Raw genomic sequence first — 22,954 nt, forward strand, 5'->3', positions numbered from 1 at the left:
TAGTTAACTTTCAGTAAGTTGAAGACACTATTCTTTTATCCAGATACATAATTCTGAGTATTCTCCTCAAGGACAACTGTCCTGAAGAAAAATTCATGCTTTATATTTGTGGTATATTCCCCCCAAATTTTGTAAAAGTACCTTCAAAGGGCAAAGTGTTATTGAAATGAAACTGTTCAACTCCTGACTGTGACTGAACACAGCACCCTAGCTTAAAAAGAGACAGAGAAGAGCCACCACTACATGGCACAAGCATTATTACCAACCTGTTAAGATCAGCCACTCAGCCCTGTAGTTTGGTGTGTTTCCTGGGAACTCTCAAGATATTAACAGAAGGCAGAACACAGAAACAGAGGGGCTTTTGAAAGGCTGGTCTAAGACCACACAGACACTCTAAATATCAAATTCCTTCTCCAGCCCTCAAACCCTGGTCCTGCATAAAGGAAGCAGAGCCCTAAGGGGAAAAGCTCTAGGGTGTATGGAGCAATTTTATGCAAACTCTGAACACTGACGGTATAAGGCAATTCTTTGTCCCAAAGAAAACTCTCAGCAAACTGAGTCTTGTGCCTCTGGCCACAGAAGACATATTCACACCAAGAAGGACACCATAGAGAGCTGCGACTCCTGGAACATTTCCTAATTATCCTCTCCATGTACAGTAGGGCTTGGATCAAGTTTCACTAGCAGGGAAACTGCAGGAGGCTGGTGGCCTGGGTGGGAAAACTAACACAAATACTTAGAGGAGGAGGTCTGTCTGTTCAGCACTGCTTCTCCTTGACAAATCACTCAGGAACAGACAGTAAACGCTGGGTTACTAAGGACATGCCGTAGACTTCACTCTACAAGAGGGCCCAGAGAGCCAGACTGTGCCCCAAGGAGCCTGTTCTGAGAAGCTAGGCTTGTGAATTACAGAAAGTCAACCAGACATAGCCTTACCTATCACCCTAGCCATTCCCAGATTCTGAGAATTAGATTTCCAAACCCAGTGGAGTTTCTTTGCCAGGCAGAGCAAAGAATCATGGCCAGATAAGCAAGGAATTCCTTAAGATATTCATGCAGGCCATGGGGCTGTTACTTTTGTAAACAAAACAACTCCAAAGCAGAGCTCCTCTGTAGAAGACCCATTCTACTGCAGGAAGATGGAAAGATACATAAGATTTCTCACAGCCCCCTGTGCTGGGAAAAGCCTCTGAGTGAGCTTTAACATTTGAGAAGCCCTAGGAGAGCCAGAGAGAAACAACCAAGTGCAGATCTGGGATAGACAGCAAAAATCATGAACTTGAGAAAAACCAAACTGCAGTCTAAACACTGTCCTTAAAAAAAATAAAAAAATAAAAAAATAAACACTGTCCTTGTTCTAGTCTTGAGAGTTCCTACAAGAAAATGTTTCTGTAAACATGACTCATATGTTAAAAACCTGAAATATTTCAGAATTTACCTTACTCATCTAAAAAGCTCTACGGAGAAGAAAACCTGTGACACCAAGGATAAACTTTCAACTAGAACATTCAACTTATTTATCTAATAGGAACTGAAACTAGAAATAAACCTTGTGAATGTAATGAATCTACTAAATCTTTTCAATACTTTTCCTCCTAATATTTAATACAACCAATACAAGAGAAGATAGTGCCAATAAAACAATGAAGGAAAGCCTCTCCACTGACCTTATTTCTTATTCAACAGCAGATGAAATCCTAAGCATTAAATGACTGAAAAATCCCTCTACCAGAACTGTTCGCTAATTGCATACACAGTAGGATGAAATGCTACCATTTATATTTTCATCCACAGTGATTATAAAAACAAAGTCAACATGTCCTAGTCACTCATTCTGAAAAATATGTTCTTTAGTCAACGTTTCTGACTTATATAACAATGTCAGGGAATGGGTTACTACTAATATTTTAACAGTCACTGAAATATAACATGGATTAAAATTCAAACAAAATAATTTACATATATTTGAGCTCTTTTGGTTGGACAGCTTTAATCATCAAAATAATGTCTGTTGAGCAACATGGAAACACTGTAACCAGTGGCTTCCAATTCAAGATGGTGGGTTGCATACTCCCCTTTCTCCCTTAAAATCCCATTCGACTAAAAGAAATTTTAAAAGATTTAATCCCCATAATGAAGAGGACCAGACAGAAGCCATCTGTGAACAAATAATCGTAAATTTCTAAAAGATGAGCATCAGTGAAAGAACTGACTGATGAACCAGAAGTCAACAACTAGAATATATGAACAGAGCTAACTGCAAGGCACAGAATTTTACTTGGATACAACAGAACTTGGAGTCTAGTGTTAGCCTGCCTGGGTTTGGATCCTGGTTCTGCCATATCCTAGCTCTATAACCTTGTGGGGGCTCTCTAAGCCTCAGATTCCTATCTGAAGAAATAAGGAAAGTAATGATCTCTGGCTTTGGTATAAGATTAAATGAGATTATACATACATATTAGCACATCACAGCCTTACACAATAAATGTTAATTATTACTGCTGTTGGCAATGAACAATTAAGATGAAAACAAAGTTATAAAGAAATACAATTAAACTTAAGTTATAACGCAAATAAGATAATGGCTTCAATTTTATACATTTTCGAAGAAGTTCCAGATGACTCCAGAGAATTTCTCCCCGAGGAACTCGCTGAAAAAAATCTTCTTGGCTGAGACTACAGAGTTCTCTTCCAGAAATATTCAGTGTAGTGAGGTCTATATCAGTCATGCTGAATTCCTTCATTACCCAAACCACCCAATGCAGGACTTGGTCCGTGGACCACTGTATGGGATCTAAAGACAAACATATTACCATTAGCCTAGTTGCATCTTAGATATTACAATTCACAGTTAACTTGTCAACACACACACAAAAACAGATAAGATCCAGACAGGTTTTTTTTTCCCCCGCCAAGTAAGTGAACTCATTATACGAAATAAAACAATGCTTACACTCCATTTTCTTCTTAGCTCCTTTTCAACTCCTTAATCTAAAATTTGATGGGTTCATGTGTTTCTACATTAGTTAGTTTGAAATTTTATTGAGAAAAAAAAAAAAGCACAATTGCTCTCTAGTGAGCCAAATGAAAGAATAAAACACATTATTACCTTGTAGGAAATGCCCCCTCACCAAGTTAATATTCAGTTTTTTCCATTTCTGCAATGTTTATTTTTTATAATTCAGTTTTGTATCTCCAATAGCTATTTTGTATTGAAAATCACCAATGAGCCCCTGATGCCCAAATTTAGTATATACTACTCAGCCAGCATTCTTTGAGTTTCTCAGCAGCATTGAGACTTATGACCATCTAAAACTCCTCCTCAATTTCAATGGCACTATATATGTACAATTCTTATTTTTCTTCTATCTGGTAAGCTATTTCATGTCTCCCCAATGTCCTGTTCCTCAACCCTCGATGTTGACAAGGTTTAGCACTGTGTTATCATTCATTTTCTCTCTCTCCACCAGAGATTACACCTACTTTTTTATGACTTTAATACAAACTCAATGTGACTTCATCCCAGATAACAAACACCTTTATCTCCAGTCCAAATCTTGTGCCCCTGAAACTACTTTCTGGTGACCCTCAACTGAATATGTACTCTTGAAAATCAAGCACTATCAACACTTTCTCTTGAAAAATCTTTCCAATACCAGACTTTCCTACCTTCTCCACAAAGGTTTAGAAGGCATGGACTGTCTTTCTTATGCACCACTGAAAGCCCAGCTTTTACCACGGTGCCTGGCTCAGGAAATATGAAGATGTAACCAATTCTTATCAATATTATTATAGCCTAGTCACCCGAGCTTGAGAAGTTAGATAAATATTCGACTCTCCCCTCTCTAGCCTCATGCAATCCATCAACCAGCTGATCAGTCCTATCACCATTTTGATTCATCTCCTTCTTTCTGTTCCCACAGCAATCACCTGGTCTAGGCTAACCTAAATGTTATTACCTAGACACACGGAAACTACCCACTCCAACTTACATCACATCCCACTGCCACATTCATTTTCAATTGTCAGCTGCATCAATCAAAATCAGTTCTATAATGGTACAGAATAATTCCTCACCCACTATATCTTCTTACTACTCAGCACACTCCCACCTCTCAGCTTTGCATAAACACTTCCTGTCTCAAATGTCCAGAAGTTTCCTTGTCTACAATAAATTCTTTCCCAATTTTCCCCCAGATCACTATGATCCCATTGAGATTTTAGTAATATGTTTCTTCTATACCAGTTATTGACAATTTAAAATATGTCACTTTTATGGAAACTACTTCATTTATTGTTCCTCTCTCTAAATTATGAATGCTCTAAGGGCAGGATTTTAAAAAAAATGTGTATCATTGTATTCCCAGCACCATCATGTATTAACAGTCCAAAAAAAAAAGATACACAGAAAATCTGTTTATTTCCTAAAAGTTCTATATTTAAACTTATTCACCATAGTGTCTTCTATGTCAAGCCTAAATATTATTCTACCTAACATAATTATTACGTATTTTATTACCATAGGGTATCCCAAGACGCTCTTGCTCTTTCCTATATCCTTCCAGTGCAGCCGCCCATCTGGTCACTTGTTCTGACGTTTCATCTGAAATGGTCGTAATGTGTTTTGTGCCATCAAGAGTTATCACTTGAGCTTCCTCAACAAGATGTGCTTCTGCTTCCGCATGGTGAGCATCTGGATCAATAACTACTTCAACCGTTTCCGCAGGTTTAACAATTTCCAGGATATTTAGCTTTGGTTCAATTCCTTAACAATGATTAAAAAAAAAAAAAGTATATATGTTCTCAAATAGTAGAGCAAAACTCCATGTTAAATATTTTTAGCATTATGTCTAGAGAACTTGAACAGATTTCTATTAAATAACAAAAACAACAAATGAACAGAACTTTGGTAGATCACAGGACAGTTTTGTATCAGTATTAATTTCCTGATTTTGATAACTGTGGTCATGTAAAAGAATTCTTTGTTTTGGAAAACACACACACTAATGTATTTAGAGACAGAAAAAAAATCATGTCTACATCTTATTCTTAACTAGATCAAAAAAATAATGTGGGGATGAGGAAGAGACAGAATAAAACAATGCAATAATAAAAGTTAACATTTGGGGAATCTGGGAATTCTTTTATTACACTTGCAATTTTTCTATAAATCTAAAATAATTTAAGACCACCACCACCATGCATACAAACACACACACCTTACTTACAAACGGAGAAAAAGAACCAACATGTAACAGGAAATTAAAACTACACTAGGGAGAGTATAAATGAGTAGCTACTCATCTTTGAAAGTTTAAAAAGTCTTTCTAAGCTAACTAAAAATTATTTACTAACTCCTTGTCTTTTTAGAAGACAAAGTACATGTTTCAAAACTAGCCCTTTATGAAATAATCATAGTTACTTACGGTAAAATGACAGTTCTAAGAAACTATCATACAACTTAATGGCTACCGTTTGCTCACTGATTTAGTTATAAACTACATCAAAATTTAATCAAAGTGTACTTGAAAGAAAAAATAAAACTCAATTTCATTATTGTGAAGTTCAATCTCAAAAGCTATATTACAGAAAAATATACTGCTTTCATTCATTAGGTGGTGTAAACAGAAGTTGCTTTTTTCAAATGTTCATGAGAAATAAAGATTGCAATTTTTGAAAAAAAATTTTCCTAAAAATTATTCGTTAATCCCCCATCAAATTTCATCAAGTCAACTCTTAACACACTTGCACTGAGAGGTCACTAAGCTTTTAAAGATAAAAAACAAAGACTGATTTTTCTTTCCTGTTTTCAACAATAGGAAAATTCTGGGGAAATTAAGGATCATAAGTAGGTAATTACCACTTTCATAATGTGGAAAAAAACTTTGATTTGTGAAACATAATTGTAAGCAATATAATGTGTTCCACCTGATTCACTGGAAAAGACTGTGGTGCTGGGAAAGATAGAAGGCAAAAAGAAAAGGTGGGAGCAGAGGATAAGATGGTTACGCAGCATCACTAACTCAATGGATATGAATTTGAGCAAACTCCAGGAGACAGTGGAGGACAGAGGAGCCTGGCATGCTGCAGTCCACGGGGTTGCAAAGAGTCAAACATGACTAAGCAACTGAACAACAACAAATAACATGTTCAGAGATTAAAATTAGTCTAAAACTGTTAGAAATTCCAATAAGCCCATTTAAAAAACTAAAATTCAATCTACCAAAAATGGTTTCCTAATTTTCTAACTTGTGTATTTGCAAAGATCAGTAAAATACTATGTGGATATGGCTGACTGGGTCACCCCCACGGCCTTTGCAAATTCCTCTCTGTGTGCTAAACTGCAGAAACTAGATTTCCGTGCAGGAATACAGATGTGACTTAGGTTCCAGAATTACTGGCATGAGCGTTCTACTTGGAAATGAGTTAAGAGGGGACAAGCAAGCCATCCGTTGGCTAATGTGGATCACTGAAAAGGAAGCATAGTTCCAAGTCAGCAGCTATAGTGATGGCTTTCAGATCTGGCATTTTCCAGATCCCAGCAGAGCAGCAGCTTCCTTGGCAGTCTAGTTTTGCAGTGTGGCTGAGGCATTTTTAGAAAGTCAACTAGCACATGTTCTTCCAGCCCTCCCTGGGATTCTGTTATTTACGATGCTATAATATATCCTTTCCTGATTAAAGTAGGCAGAATGTGTTATACAATTTGCTTCATCCTGACAGATACAACAATGAAAAGCACGAACATTTAACTATAACATCACATTAACTAACTTAGACAATCATCTAAAACTTATAAAACTGAGCTCCCATATTAGAAAAAAAATGAGTTAAATTTTTAAATGACAACACTAAAATTAACTTACCTTGGTAAGAAATTACCTGTACACTAAGCTGTACAGTTCCATCTGTCTTTACTCCTTGGTCAAATAAACTTCGTTCTGGATCCAGCTAAACATGGGTAAAAGGATTAAGATTATTTTAGCTCAGTCATCTGGTTTAATATAAATGGATGTGCCAAATAAGACCTAATTACTAAGGTATACTAATTAAATTACAAGAACATATTTAATTATTCAAGTTGTCATATCATTTAATTCTTCACCAAAACTGAAAAGGATTTCACCACTGTGGTAGCAATGAGGGACAACACAAACAGGACTTGTTTTAAATAGTGGTTTTCTCTAGCTCTGGAGTCTAGTTTAGAATTTTAAATAATGCCAAAAGGCAGTATTATTTCTGCAAAAGTATTTCTGGTAGAAGAAAATGCGGTTATCTGCCATGAATAAGCAAGGGTTTTTTATTAGTGGGGACAATTTATACAAATTTATTTATCTACTTCTTGCCAGATCTCTTCATAACCAAGGATACACATTTAAGATCAGGGTTAATTAATTTCTGATCATGAAGTTAACAAAGTTAAAGGACTTACAATCATACTGTCTGATCTAGCTATGAATATCTTTAGTCACAGTTCTTTACCTTTCAGTATCAGTGCTTTTGAATGTATTTCACACAAACGGCAAAAAGAACTTCTGACTTCTGGATATTTTATCAAGTTTAAAAACATGCTTCTGTTAAATTATTTTGAATAAGGTATATTTCTGTGTATACATACAGCTGGAGATACAAAGTCCTCCCACTCTTATTCCTAGAATTCAGCCAATATGGGAATCATGGTACAAACGTATTTTCTAAAATGAAAAACGTCATACACATAAAGCCTAAAATCTTAAGTGACTGCATGTAACTTAAATAGAGACAAGGCAAACTGTGTAACCCTGCAGGCAGACAGGTCAAACGTGGCAGCTTCACTCCTTAACACAACCATCTCTGTACGACATTTTGCTAAAAATTCTCCTGAGATTTCTCCCCTCTCTAGTAGACACTGGTAATGGTATTATCGAATAGAAGCTAAAGCCTGTGTAGCTCTGAAACAGGATTCTCAGGTACTGAGCACACTAGCTAGTTCAGTAAGAGCTGGCACAAGGACAAAACTCAAGCATGGTATTTGATCTTGGGTCATATTCCTTAGAGAAGCGCAACTCAATTGTTGTTCATCAGCTTTAAAGTCAGCACTTATCTGAAAATATAAAAGCATTTGTATTTGTATTACACAAGTGGCAAGCATTCTGACTCCAACTATATTTGCTTTAAATGATACGGAGAACAGAAGTTGCTATCTTCATATTCTTTTTGAAGAGAGGAAGGGAGACAGGAAGAAATGAAAAATGCCCTAGATGCAAAGCTAGTTCTGAATTCTACAATACTATAAATTATGCATATTCCCATTTATTCAACCAATATTCATTTATTTATTTATTGGTGGTAAGGAAAGTTTGCTTTATTTGGGAGGCTGGCAATTGGTGGGGAGCAGACTCCTATCCAAAGGCTGACTCCCCTGCACTGACAATCAGTGGGCAAGAGCTTTTATAGATGGAAGGAGAGGGCTACATGCAAAAATAGTACAGTCAGCTCTGATAGTCATCCTGAAATTGGACATTGGTGGTATGACCAGTATCATCTTGGTTGTTTTAAGTACAGTTAATCTTAGTTCCAGGGTCAGTCTGTTCCCATTTTCTTAAGGCCAATTCTTGGAATTGTGGCAGCTTCTGGTGTGGCTACAGTCTGGTCATCATGTAGTTAAACTTCTTCCACCTGGTGGCGGTTTTAGTATCTAGAAGACAGCTCATAGAATATGATAGCCCTTGAGAAAGAACTAAAGGTCCTTGACTTTGCTTAGTGACTAAATTATTTTTGTTTTGTCATGACTGTTTTCCTTTGTTTCTTCATTTTCTTCTTCTCTGATTAAACTTATTCTTTGGCTAAAGTTTTTTCCACGGACAAAAAGGCAGGCTGAGGACATGGGAGGCAAGGCCCGGTGCACTGTTATTCAGGCGCTCAGCCCTGTGCCACTCTGTTACCCCGTGGACTGCAGCACGCCAGGCCTCTCTGTCCTTCACTTCACTTCTCCCAGACTTTGCTCAAACTCATGTCCATTGAGTTGATGATGCCATCCAACCATCATCCTCTGTTGCCCTCTTCTCCTCCTGCCTTCAATCTTTCCCAGCATCAAGGTATTTCCAATGAATCAGCTCTTTGCACAGGTGGCCAAAGTATTAGTTTTAGCTTCAGCGTCAGTCCTTCCAATGAATATTCAGGGTCAGTTTCCTTTAGGATTGACTGGTTTGATTTCCTTGCTGTCCAAGGGATTCTCAAGAGCTTTCTCCAGCACAATTCCCTGGGGGCCTAGTGGTTAGGATTTAGCTCTATCACTGCTATGGCCCAGGTTTGATCCTTTCAACCAATATTTATTTGATCCCTTGAACCAATATTTATCCTATGATAGGCTGGCTACTTTGCAGGTTAAAACTTTCATTTTATATAGGTCAGGTTTTATAAGAGCAGCAACAAATGTCAGAGCTAAAAGACAAGTAAAGAGTCCAAATTCCCCTGAATTTTACCCGTAAGAAAAAACAAGATAAGTCCAGTGACACTGAATTATGCAAGGAAAACTTTCCTAAGTCAGCCTCAAACAAGTGAAGAGAGTTCTATAGTTATAATAGGCCTCAGTTCAAATTCCAATGCACCCCACTACACGGGGCAAATTATTTAATTTAAATCTCAGTTGCTACATCTGCAGATTATGATTAAGAATATGCCAACTTCAAAGACTGCTGTGAAGAATGAGATAATTTAGAAATGTCTTACAACCATATAACTCTAGATAACCAGTTTATTTTTTGGCTGCACCTCACAGCATGCAGAACTTCCCCGACAAGGGAACATCCCCTGCAGTGGAGGTGTGGCGTCTTAAGCACTGGACCACCAGGGAAGCCCTGGTTCAGTTATTTTTAATGGCTGCCTTGAATTCTAATCAACAGAATCCAATTTTTGGATCATTTGAGATGTTTTTACTTTCCGCACAGCTATGCAATGTACGCCTTTGCTCACTGAAGGGAGCACTTAAGAAAATTCCTTGAGGAAAGCTGCTAAATATTTCACATTCAACATTAAGACACTAAATACTAAGTTACTGTTCAAAAAGATTATGTTAATTCACCCCTATGAATTATGTTAATTCACAGCTGAGAGAAGAAAAACCTTAAATCACAATATTATTAGACTCACATATATTCTCTTTAGAAGAGCAACTTCCCTCCTCTCCTCCCCTAATATTTATTAGCTTGCTGGGGAAAAAAAGTATGGTTAGATGACAACTAAAATTCACAAATTTCATCAAAACATTTCAACTTATTCTACATCAGTATCTTATTTAAAAATAGAGGAGATACATGATTTGAATTTTTAAAAAACTAAGGCAGAAGTTCTGATTTGTGGAATAGCTATAATACAAAGCAGAGGGAGGAGTGAAGAATAAACCAAACCAAACATTCGAAATGACATGATTTACGTAATACAGCATTAGAAAAACAAAATAAATCCCTAGTACTTATTCATATGTTCAAGAAAGGTCTGAAGAAACTATTTGAGCAACCCTATATAGGCAAAAATACTCCCTTTCTTGAAAAAATACCATAAAACATGACTATAAATATGCTACAAACATATTATTATTATATTACCACAGGTAAACTCCTATTGCAACAATCTCCGAGATATATACATATAGTGGTATTTAAATTTTTATCCAAAATTTACTGCTGGAGCAAACACAGATGGAAAGGAATATAAAATCATTTGGTCAAAAATCTAAAAAAGGAGGAAACGAATGTACAAACAAGTTAAAAGTTAGTAAGAAACAGGATGTGAGGGTACAGTTTTTCAACTTTCAAGGTCAATGTGCTTCTCACTACGTTGAAGCTCTGATTAAACTGTATTTAAACTTCTCATTTTATATTTGTCCAGGTGAAAAAGGAAAGTTTGATTTATTACTCAATCTTTGAAAAATAATTCTAAATGGAAGAAATGTTTCTGAAAGAACTCTATTTCTAAATGCTTACATTTTATAAAAATATAGGTCAAATGGAGAGAAAGGGGAGATAAAGGCTATAGTTAGAAAAGGCCAATAGTCACAACAAAGCCATTTCTAATGCAGACATAAATGCTGAAATACAAATCTCAAAAAGAAAATAATAATACCTGGATATCTTGCAGGCAAATTTCGTGAGCATCCAAAGAACACTGTAGTCTTGGTTCTAGTAGTTTCTTTAAATTGCCTATTGGCTCATTGATGTCTATGGCCTGACTTACACATTCAGCTGGAGTGTAGGTCTGTTCTACAATGCTGAAGAATACAGTGTTAGAGGGCCCAGTGTTAAAGAATGTAATGGTTAACAATTACCTTCTTACCCTGGATATTAACTCAACAATATGTTCAAAACAAAATTCAATTCCAAAACACATTTCTGGTCTTTGAAACTCATTTCTGCACAGACACCTTTCATAGTGGTAGGCTCATCATCAACTAGTGTTGCCAAACTTAATAACGAACCACATTACACAAAGAAATGCAAGCTTGAAATTTAAGGCACCTTTGCAAATAGACCACATCATACACACACACACACACACACACACACACGTACGTGTGTGTGTATGTGCATACTAATATTGCTTACACTAAAATATTTAAGGGGAAATGTCTGCATTTATATTTCCAAGTTATTTTGAAGAATTTCAGGCTCAGAAAGGAATATAAAAAGTCTCCTCAAAACTTGTATGGTAGCTCTACTTCCCAAAATCAATACAATAATACAAGTTATAAGATATGAAAATACAGGTTATATAAAATATTTTCCATCTAATCTAATCTGAAAACTACTGGTTATAATCAGTCTAGATTCACCTTAAAAAGTTATATTCTTCCTGTAAAACTCTCTATGTGCTCTTCTGCATTTTTACTTCATATTCTAAGTTCTACAAAAAACCGTTAAGTTCCTTAAGAGTAAAATCTTTGGTAAGTAATTCTACATATCTTTTGTGAATCCTTACTTGAGGCCAAATGGAAAGTAGATACCAGTAAGTATTTGCTGAATTGGTAAATCTACAAATCAATCAAGTTTCACATGTTTAATTTAAATATGGTTTAAATCTCACAGTTGTCAAAAAGTGTGTTCTTAAAAATTTGTCATTACATTTTCACATAAATTCCATGTATAATTCAATAAATACATAATATTCAGTGAATATATGTGGCCTAAATTCCTAAAACTTAAAATTTATAAAACAGACCACTCATGACTGAAAAAAAACTATTTTAAAATAATAAACATTTTATTATTATTACTATTTGTTAAGGTAGATTAATTGGGTCTTTTGCCTATGTAAATATTTTCACAAATTCTTCAGCTATAGCAGAGTGGGCTATATATTTCTTTTTTTTGGTAACAATAATCTTTACAAGAGTCAGATGTCACTTTAATACAGATTTTTAAGGACCAATTTTACATAGGCTCAACATTTAAAACATTTTTTAATATTCTGTTGCCATCATTTAAACCTTGGGAGATCCATATAAAAAAATCTGATTACCAATTTCCCTTGAGAAAATGTGGATGATCTCACATCACTGGATCGACATTCCTGCACAGCACTCTGCTACAACTAGACAGCTCTAACTGCCTGCTTCACATAGCTACTCCCCAGGTCAACAGTAGCTACAATCACACTAACTATCAACCTTACACGACATCAACAAAGGTTTTCTCTATGAAGTCAAACAGTAAAAACTACATTCTGTGGATCATTTATACACATATGTGTATACAAAAACATAAATATATTCATGTCAGGCTTCAAGACAGCTCAAACGATCCTCACCTTCTAATATTTACAGCTTTTTACAGTTCCCTCACAAACTGTCCCAAGCCTAGACTGTGTGACCAAAGGACTATGGCAGAGTGATACAAGTACTGCTTCTTAGATTAGCTTATTTAAAAAGACACTGTGGTGAACGCTTCCTCCGACCATTTGCTTTAGGGAAAGCTAGCCGCCATGTGGCGAGCAGCCCTACACAGAAGCCCATGTGCTGAGGAAGTGAATGGTCCTGTCACCAGTCTTATGAGTGATTTTAGAAACAGATATGCTACCATCAGCCAGCACTTCAGATGACTGTAGCCCAGACAGACAGCTTAACTGCAAGCTCTTGAGAGTCTCTGAGCCAGAACCAAGCAGCTAACTGACTGGATGAGAGGCTTCCGACTGAGAAACTCGGTGCAAGAATAACTGTTGGGTGTTTGAAGCTGCAAAGTTCTGGAGTAAAGTGCTACATAAATAAGTATATGTATGCATATACATATAGCCTATTGTTTCTTCTGCTGGAGAAAATAGCATAATCAAACATGCTGAAAAGCTCCATTCAAAACTTAATGTCTCCTGTGTAATCACATCAAGGTATTTTAGGCCTTTTTGGCCAAGAATACGTTTCCATGCCAGGGCATGATGGGAAAGGACAGGGTGGGGGGCACTAAAACGAGGTTTGTATTTTGAGCTAGAGCAAGACATCTTGCCTGAGCAGATGAGGCGGCCTGAGTAACCATGGCTTCATGAGTAATCATGGCCTCAGGGCAGAAGAGCTGCTAATTAACTGGCACAAAAATCTCAATTATGCAAGACAGAAAAGTTGCAAAAGATCTATTGCACAAGATTGTGCCTATAGCTGACAATACTGTATGGTACACTTAAAAATTTACTGAGGGCAGATACTGTTAAATGTTCTTACCACAATAAAATAACAATTTTTAAACAATTTCAGGCCTTTCATCTCAGCTGCACGCTCAACATTCAGCAAGCTACTCAACCTTAGTAATCTGTCTATTCCCACTGGAGTTCTTCTAAACCTCTGTTACTCTACTGAAGTTTTGTACCACTCTTCAGCCCCTCTTACTTTTAGTACATTATCTCAGCTCCTGCTTTCCAGAGTAAACTAGGACCATTAATCATTACCTTCCTTGTCCTTCTTGACTCCTAAATCCCTCTTTTCAGTCATATTCTCTCCTTGGATCCTGAACTCATTACCACTGCCCACCTTCCTTAATGGAGTAACAGTATTCTATTCCTATACCAAAAACTAACACCTTTCACTTCTCTATATGCTTAGTACTATGATGGCTCATGACCAACCTAGACAGCTTATTAAAAAGCAGAGATATGACTTTGCTGACAAAGGTTCGTCTAGTCAAAGCTATGGTTTTTCCAGTAGTCATGTATGGATGTGAGAGTTGAACTATAAAGAAAGCTGAGCACCGAAGAATTGATGCTTTTGAACCGTGGTGTTGAAGGAGACTCTTGAGAGTCTTTCAGTCCAAGAACTGCAAGGAGATCAAACCAGTCAATCCTAAAGGAAATCAGTACTGAATATTCACTGGAAGGACTGATGCTAAAGCTGAAGCTCCAATACTCTGGCTACCTGATGCAAAGACCTGACTCATTGGAAAAGACCCTGATGCTGGTAAAGATTTGAGGGCAGGAGAAGGGGACGACAGAGGACGAGATGGTTGGATAGCATCACTGACTCGATGGGCATGAGTTTGAGCAAGCTCTGGGAGTTGGTGATGGATAAGGAGGCCTGGTGTGCTGCAGTCCATGCGGTTGCAAAGAGTCAGACATGACTAAGCAACTGAACTGCCTGCCTGCCTGCCTGATGGCTCATACAGCTGTGTGCTTCTTCAAATATCACGTAGTCTCTACCAGGGCAGATTAGAGTCTCATTTACTGATGTACTCCTGATAGTTACTATTTGTAACTAGTTCAGGCTGTGAATTAAACTCTTACTGAAATAAAAGAAATCAGCACTGACAAAAGGAAAAAGAATCCAACAGTGCCTGAAGAGTAGAAACCACCACGATCAATTGCTTGACCATTATTAGCTATGCTTACTACCATCTTTAGTTTAAAACTATCTTTTCCTCCCAGCTACAAAGCCATCAAGTCAGAGGAAAAAGGCAATACATTATCCCTCAAAATGCTGAGGTCAGTTGGGAGGGAAAAAAAAAAGGTCCTCAAAGAACTTGGCTATTCTTATTTTAATTAGGCATGTTTACAAAAAGTAGTAAATTTAAAAAATACCAACCTTTCTTCTGTGCACTCTGCTTTCTCTGTTCCATCAATCTCGATTTCTATCAGCTCCTCTGCTTCTCTTTTCGTCATGGCTGAAGTATTTCAAAAGTTCAGCCCTACAAGAGTTAAATTTTAAGACATTCTGAAATGCATAAGCAGACACGTTACACCAGAAGACCCAAATCAAATAAAACCTGAGGGTAAGCAGAAGAGGAGGACGCAATCCTCACATAGAAAAGAAAATCCACAAGCAATATTTATAAACCAGTTTTTGTTTAAATGGTGTTTACCAGTCTGCCATGACATCAATATCATTCCCTTGGATTTACTGGGATGTTTTTGACCCTAGTCTCAGTCAACAAGATTACTTCAAAATCAAGTGAAAGGCATGTCGATTATTACAGCAGTTCAGTCTTAATAACAGATTTAAACCTGCACCTTAAAAATCAACATGAGAATTCCCAGTGGTTAGGACTCTGCACTTCCACTGCAGGGCGTGTGAGTCTGATCCCTGGTGAGGGAACTAAGATAATAATCACATGCCACACAGCTTGGAGGGGATGAGGGGGATCAACATGGAGTTGAAAAATGTACAACTGTCCAGCTAAAAAGCTGTACTTTATTAGCAGAGTTTACTATAAACCACTATTGACAGAGTAAGCTAAATTAAAAATTAGCCAATTAAAAATTAACCCAAGCTATGATTTATGTTACAAATTACATACCTTATACATGCCAGTACAATATTCTCAAATGGCAAAATAAAGTAACAAAATCATAGATATGTGAATTACTGCCCTGATTACACACTAGAATTCTTTATGATTATTTTTCAGATGTGGTTTTATACCTTTTAATCAAACTATTACATCAGTTTTTAATTCTCGCATGTAAAATTTTTACTTATGACTTTAAGCTTCCATTGATTTTTGTACCATTGATACATTATGTGCTATTCTGTACCATTTGCACTATCAATACTAAAATGTTATAATTTTATAAAATGCTAAGTAATGTATAAAATAGCTGCATATGTTGGCATTCCTTTATGGCCATTTCCAAGGTGTTAATGCTGTAAGTTACAGGTTGTTGCGCATGCTCAGTCAGTCAGTTGGGTCTGACTATTAGAGACCCCATGGACTCTAGCCTGCCAGACTCCTCTGTCCATGGAATTTCCCAGGCAGGAATATTGGAGTGGGTTGCCATTTCTTCCTCCAGGGGATCTTCAGACCCAGGGAGTGAACTCACATCTCCTGCATCTCCTGCACTGGCAGACAAGATTCTTTACCACTGTGCTTCTTGGGACATTTACTAATCAGCTGACCTTAAAATACAGAGATCATCCTTGATTATCCAGGTGAGTCCAGTGAAACCACAAGAATCATTAAGAGAGGAAGAATCTAGAGAGATCCAGAAAGATTCAAAGTGAGGACGACTGACTGGCTGTGATTGGCTTTGAAGATGAAAAAAAAAAGAGCCAGAATACAAGGCAGACAGGCAGTCTCTAAAATTTCGAAAAAGAAAGGAGACAGACCCTCCCCCCAGAGCCTCCAGAAGAAATACAACTCTGCCAACATGTGATTTTAGCCCAGAATGACCCATTTCAGACTTTTGACTTCAAGAACGTATGATAGTAAGTTGGTGTTTTCAAGCCACTAAGTTTGTAGTAATTTGTTACTGTAGTTCTAGGAAACTAGTAAGTCTTCTTTCCCACTTTAGAGAAGGTTGTAACTCTCCTCAGGTCCAAAAATCTCCAACTACTGGGGAGCTGGTTTTCTGATAACTTAGTCTCTAAATTCTGGCATCCGAATCTAGACTTTCCGGTACAAAAATGATCTGATTTCTCCCTCATTATAAAGGCTCCTCTCACAGCTCCTTTATAACAAGAAAGAATAATAAGAGGATGGGGCTCCCCACTGGAACAGATACGCATCATGCACGTCCAGCAGAATGCCTAGGCCCCAGCAGGTTTTGTTTGGGATGACAGAAGAATGAAGGGATTTTGTTTTCCTTTCTTGCTGACCACAGCCTAGTCACTCTTTCCTTTCTTCATAAAGCCTATTTCTTAACTGACACTATGTGTTAAAACTGTGGAATTCAACAGGCGCACTAAAGCAAAACACTGGTGGCAGTAACCCAGTAGGGACTGACCTTCTAGACTAGCATAAGCTCACCTGGGAAGGCATGTTTGTTGATAGATGTATACACAGAACTTTGAACAGTGCCGCTCCTTTTGTAGGCACTGTATTAAAGTGTGTTTAATAAATGAATGTTGTAACAACCAAAGAGGCTTCCTTGGTGGCTCAGCTGGTAAAGAATCTGCCTGCAATGCAGGAGACTTGGGTTTGATCCCTGGGTTGGGAAGATCCCCTGGAGAAGGGAAGAGCTTAACCAATCCAGTATTCTGGCCTGGAGAATTCCATGGACTGTAAAGACAGCCCATGGGGTTGCAAAGAGTCGGACACAACTGAGCAACTTTCACCTATGAGCAGATCCTTGGGGCTCCTGTATTTCAAACAGCTGCCATTTTTGGACTTCCCTGATACCTCAGTTGGTAAAGAACCCACCTGCAATGCAGGAGACTTCGGTTCAATTCCTGTGTTGGGAAGATATGCTGGAGAAGGGATAGGCTACCCACTCCAGAATTCTTGGGCTTCCCTTGGGGCTTAGCTGGTAAAGAATCTGCCTGCAATGAGGGAGACCTGGGTTCAATCCCTGGCTCGGGAAGATCCAGGGATCCAAACTGCCAACATCCACTGGATCATAGAAAAAGCAAGAGAATTAAAGAAAAACACCTACTTCTGCTTTATTGATTATGCCAAAGCCTTTGACTGTGTAGATCACAACAAACTGTGAAAAATTCTTAGATACTGGAATACCAGACCACCTTATTTGCCCCCTGAGAAATCTGTATGCAAGTCAAAAGGCAAGTTACAACTGGACATGGAACAACAGACTGGTTCCAAATTGGGAAAGGGGTACATCAAGGCTGTATATTGTCACCCTGCTTATTTAACTTATATGCAGAGTACATCATGCAAAATGCTGGGCTGGGTGAGGCACAAGCTGCAATCAAGATTGCCAGGAGAAATATCAATAACCTCAAATACACAGATGATACACAATAACCTCAAATTCACTTCCTTATGGCAGAAAGTGAAGAGGAACTAAAGAGCCTCTTGATGAAAGTTAAAGAGGAGAGTGAAAGAGCTGGCTTAAAACTCAATTCAAAAAACAAAGATTATGGCATCCGGTCCCATCACTTCATGGCAAACAGATGGGGAAACAATGGAAACAATGACAAATTTTATTTTCTTGGGCTCCAAAATCACTGTAGGTGGTGACTGCAGTCATAAAATTAAAAGATGCTTGCTCCTTGGAAGAAAAGCTATGACCAATCTAGACAGCATATTAAAAAGCAAAGACATTACTTTTCTGACAAAGGTCCGTCTAGTCAAAGCTATGGTTTTTCCAGTAGTCGTATGAGAGTTGGACTATAAAGAAAGCTGAGTGCCAAAGAACTGATGCTTTTGAACTGTGGTGTTGGAGAATACTCTTGAGAATCCCTTACTGTAAGGTGATCAAACCAGTCAGTCCTAAAGGAAATCAGTCCTGAATATTCATTGGAAGGACAGATGCTGAAGCTCCAATACTTTGAACACCTGATGCAAAGAGCTGACTCATTGGAAAAGACCCTGATGCTGGGAAAGACTGAAGGCAAGAGGAGAGGGGGACAACAGAGGAGAAGATGGTTGGATGCCATCACCGACTCAACAGACATGAGTTTGAGTGAACTCCGGGAGTTGGTGATGGACAGGGAGGCCTGGTGTGCTGCAGTCCATGAGGTCGCAACGAGTCAGACACAACTGAGTGACTGAACAGACTGATAAGAACCATTTCACACCACATAATTGACTCCAGAAATCTAGATGACTTAAATGTGAAAGGTAAAGCTATAAAACTAATAGAAGAAAGTGGAGGAATTTTTCTGGTGGATAAAAAAGGATTAATTTCTTAAAAAAGCATTCATTTCTTAAAATTCCAAAAACATATATCATAAGAAAAAAACTGATAATTTCATTACATAAAAGTTAAGATGGTAGACAGGATATAGAGTAGAGAAAGACATTTCCAATATCCATATATGATAAGCAAGTAATAACTGGAATACACAGTGAACAAGTTGATAATAATCCCCCAAAAGTCAGAACAAATTAGCAAAGTAGGTAAAGAAGGAAACTCACCTAAAGGGAAACCAAAACGGCTAAGGACACGAGGAGATGCTCACGTTCAAGCTATTCACCTTACTCTGTGTGTGTGTGTGGCAAAGATCAGAATGTTGAATACTGAAAAGAGGAGCAGCAGGGACCTTGGAGCACAGGGATCCTGCCTCTGCAGATGGCAGACAGACAGGACTGACTACTCTGGAGAAACAGCTAGCAGCACTTGCTCAAATAAAGTGATTATACCTATGACCCAGCAATCTTGCCCTTAGATAAGCATTCCAGAGACATTCTCACAGTGATTGATACTAGTATGTTAAGGGTAGCTTTGCTGGAGACAGCTGAAAGCAGGAGCCAATACACGAACCCGTGGTAAGAGCACTGCAGACACAAGAAAAGGTGGAAGCAGCGCACACTACGGAACTTTAGTAACAGTCAGAAACAAGGAGATAATGAACACACACACACAAAGCATAAAAACCATACCAAAAAAGGTGAGAAATGGACTAAGGCTTATATTATAGCAGGACAGCATTTAAAAGGGTCATTTCTGTTTTATCTTTCAGGGTCCACGAGCAAGCCCACTCCCATTTCCATAACCAACTTTTAAAATGAATGAATTTTCTAGGGACTTCAGAAAAGCAGAAAGAACTCTAGGAATTTCCCTGGTGGTCCAGTGATTAAAGTTCCATGCTTCCAATGTAGGGGGCATGGTTTCCAGCCCTAGTCAGGGAACTAATATCCCACAGGTCATGCAGGATGACCAATAAAATTCAAATAAACAATTAAAAAAAAAAAAGAAAGCACTGTAAGCAGATAGGGTAGGAGGTCCCCAGAAAAGAAGAATCAGGCATGGCTTTTGACAAACAGAAGCCATTTTTGTCCTAAGCCATTTTGAGATCTAAGCCTAACCACAATGCTTACCCTTGAATAGATCTCAGTAATAATGCTCTTAAGGAATAACAATAGCAAAGATAGCAAATCAGTATAAAAACTCCAGGTTCTGTTTCCATGGTAAAGATTAGCCTGAAGCACTTTCTTGAGCTGCTCTGCAGAATTTAAACCCTCCTCTAGTGGCAACCACTAGATCAACTATAACCCAAAGGATGATAATATTGATCTTTTCTGACCTTTGTGACTTCAATCAACTAAAGCTTGGTTGCTGTCAACCTCTGCCCCAATCCTATCTTGAACTCTCCTCTTCAAGCTCCTTCATAAATATGCATGTACCCTTAGCTTAAGACTTTTCCCAATTTTGCTGCTTTGGGAAAGATCCCCCAGTGTTCTTCTTGCTCTAAGTAATAAATCTCTTCTGATCTTTGGCTTGGTTGTGTCTTTTGTCTCACACCCACCAAAAGATGAATCCAGTTTTTTGTAATTACCAGAGAAATGACCCTAAGGGCTTTGATCAACAGGGATACTTGGCACACCTTTTGACAGAAGCACTAAGAGAGAGTTGTTAAAAGAAATTTATACTGTGATCTTTCAAAAAAGTTAAGAGATCGGACTCTAAAAGGTGCCAAAGCCAGGGTGGGGGTGGGCGGCGATGAATCCAACACACTTTTGGAAAACACTGGGTTACTTAAATCTCTGAACTGATCTTTCTCAATTCTCTAAATTTAGCCTAAAGCAATGGAGACATTTGGCAAGCTGTCCAAATCTTTGCCATCAATGCTTGAGTGGGTCTTAGCTCTTCTCCTTGAGCCAACTGCCCAGGATTCTATGTCAATACTTAAGAAAATGGAGAAGACAGCATTACTTGGAGACTTTCCACACAGGAAAATGTCCCCTGACACTGGTTTTTCCTGGATTAAACCTAACCTGCGTTCAGAACACTTCACAAAACAATACAAATCTATATTTAACTAAAAATTCCAGGAAAGGCTAGTATTCTTTAAAATAGTTATATTTACCACTATCTTTTAAAGCCACAGATAAATTTGAGGATTATTCTCCATTGGAGCACATTATTAGAGTTTAGAATAATTTTTCATAGTGAAGGACAGTAAATAAATGAAGGATAAATAAACACAAATGTAATCTGGGAGTTTTTCTCAAGTTAAAAAATACTATTAAATATTCTGAGAAAAAAGACATTTTTTAAAGATAAAAGTCAATAGCTAAGAAAAAGTAAACACAGACATCTGTGTGTATACACCCAGAGAGAGAGCAAGTGTGGAAAAAGTGTGGCAAACGTGGTGTCTCTGGGGGTGACGGTGTACCTTGTACAATTTCAGTGTGTAATTTTCTGAATTTTCCTTTAGACTTGAAGTTTTATAAATAAAAGTTGGAAGGAGACAAGTCGACAGTTTTAATTGTTTAGCCTCCACCTGCTCCTCCATTAAACACCTAGCTCATTATTTAGATTCTTATTTTAAGATGATATATGCCTCATGTCACTGCTCCTGTAAACGCAATCCAGGTAAAACTGACGTAAGTCCATCTAGCGTCAGAATTTGTCTGAAAATAATTAAGGCTGGAAAGCTTGAATCAAATCCTAAGAGAGAGAGAACTTATTGTTCCCTCCAGTTTCGAACTAGTTGACCCAGTTTCTTTTGACATTAAGACAATACAATACCTAAGAACGTTATCCCTGCCCAGTTCTTTGCTTACGTGGACCCTTCTAAACCTTTGCTGCCTCCAAGACTCAGAACTACCGCGAGTCTTTCTAAATCACTAATCTCTTGCAGTGCAACATTAGGCGTGGTCCTCCCTGCCGTTAACCTAATCAAACTGGGATTCCTAACCACAAAGACCTTGTTGGCTTATCTTCCAGCCTGCAAAAGCAAACTTAAAAAGCTGACAAGCTACAGTAACCCATCGTTTTCTCGTTTCACTTCCTCGTTTTTAAAAGAAACCCAATGTCCCAAACATTAAACAGATGGCTTTAACGCAACTGCAAGACAATTCTAGAAAGACCACTGGACGGGAAGGGAGAGCGCATCGCTGAGTTGGCAAGAAGATCGATATGGCATCGTCCTGTGAGATCCCAGGGGCGTCGGGATCAGGTGATTTCGACCGCGGCGGCTGCGAAGCACGGCGGGCAGCCGAGCAGGGTCACAGGGCGGGGAGGGGGCGGCGAGAGGTGACAGGAACTACCCGGGCCCCGGGGGCGCGCGACCTCGCGGAGCCCCGCGCCGCGCGCCCCCCGCCCCTCCCCGCACAGCCTCCCCCGCCCCTCCCCACCCGGCTCCCTCAAGTCTCCACGAACGGAAATGGGAGTCACAGCGCCGGGGACCAGCGGAAACAAAACACAGAGGCGGCCGCGGGGGGGCCGCGGTGGGGGAGAAGGCCCCGGAACGAAGCCGGCCCGCGCGGGCCCGCGCTCTCTTCCTCCCCCGCGACCGCACTCACCCGCTCCGGATTCGGCCCCGTCGCCCCCGCCCGCGCTCCAGAGCCGGCTGAGAAGCGCAGCGGCGCGGGCTCCACGTGCAGGGTCTCTCCCGGTAAGACCCGCAGCTCCCACGACTCGAAGTGGGAGGCCCCTGGGCCCTTCCCGCGAAAACGGCGCAGAGAAACTCCAACCACCCCCCTCCCGCCTCCCAGGCACCCCCGGGTCCGGGACTACAACTCCCAGCAGGTTGCGCGAAACGGACGCCTGAGGCAACGGAGGCTCACGAGGCACAATGTAGCAGCAACGCCCCAGTTCGCTTTGTTTTACACTGTCATTTTGCACAATCGTATACCCCAACAAATACCCCCTCTCCCCCGTC

The 22,954-nt window shown here is 38.9% G+C and overlaps 1 protein-coding gene across 2 annotated transcripts in view; it reads right to left on the reverse strand.

Annotated features, from left to right (window-relative positions):
• Nucleotides 1-22,756, reverse strand: part of GABPA (GA binding protein transcription factor subunit alpha) — a 37,146-nt gene extending 14,390 nt beyond the window's left edge. The window contains exons 1-6 of one of the 2 annotated variants that reach the window (XM_052638314.1): nucleotides 22,596-22,756; nucleotides 15,032-15,134; nucleotides 11,101-11,245; nucleotides 6,864-6,948; nucleotides 4,520-4,765; nucleotides 2,600-2,794 (exon numbers count right to left, since the gene is read on the reverse strand). In XM_052638314.1, coding sequence (XP_052494274.1) covers nucleotides 2,600-2,794; nucleotides 4,520-4,765; nucleotides 6,864-6,948; nucleotides 11,101-11,245; nucleotides 15,032-15,108 — 748 coding nt within the window. In that variant the 5' untranslated portion in view covers nucleotides 15,109-15,134; nucleotides 22,596-22,756. Of the gene's footprint in view, nucleotides 1-2,599; nucleotides 2,795-4,519; nucleotides 4,766-6,863; nucleotides 6,949-11,100; nucleotides 11,246-15,031; nucleotides 15,135-19,262; nucleotides 19,361-22,595 lie in introns of those variants that run through there. The other variant, XM_052638315.1, reaches the window with a different exon arrangement.
• Between the last annotated feature and the right edge of the window lie 198 nt (nucleotides 22,757-22,954).

Source organism: Budorcas taxicolor, chromosome 1 (assembly GCF_023091745.1).
Source record: "Budorcas taxicolor isolate Tak-1 chromosome 1, Takin1.1, whole genome shotgun sequence".
NCBI lineage: Eukaryota > Metazoa > Chordata > Mammalia > Artiodactyla > Bovidae > Budorcas > Budorcas taxicolor.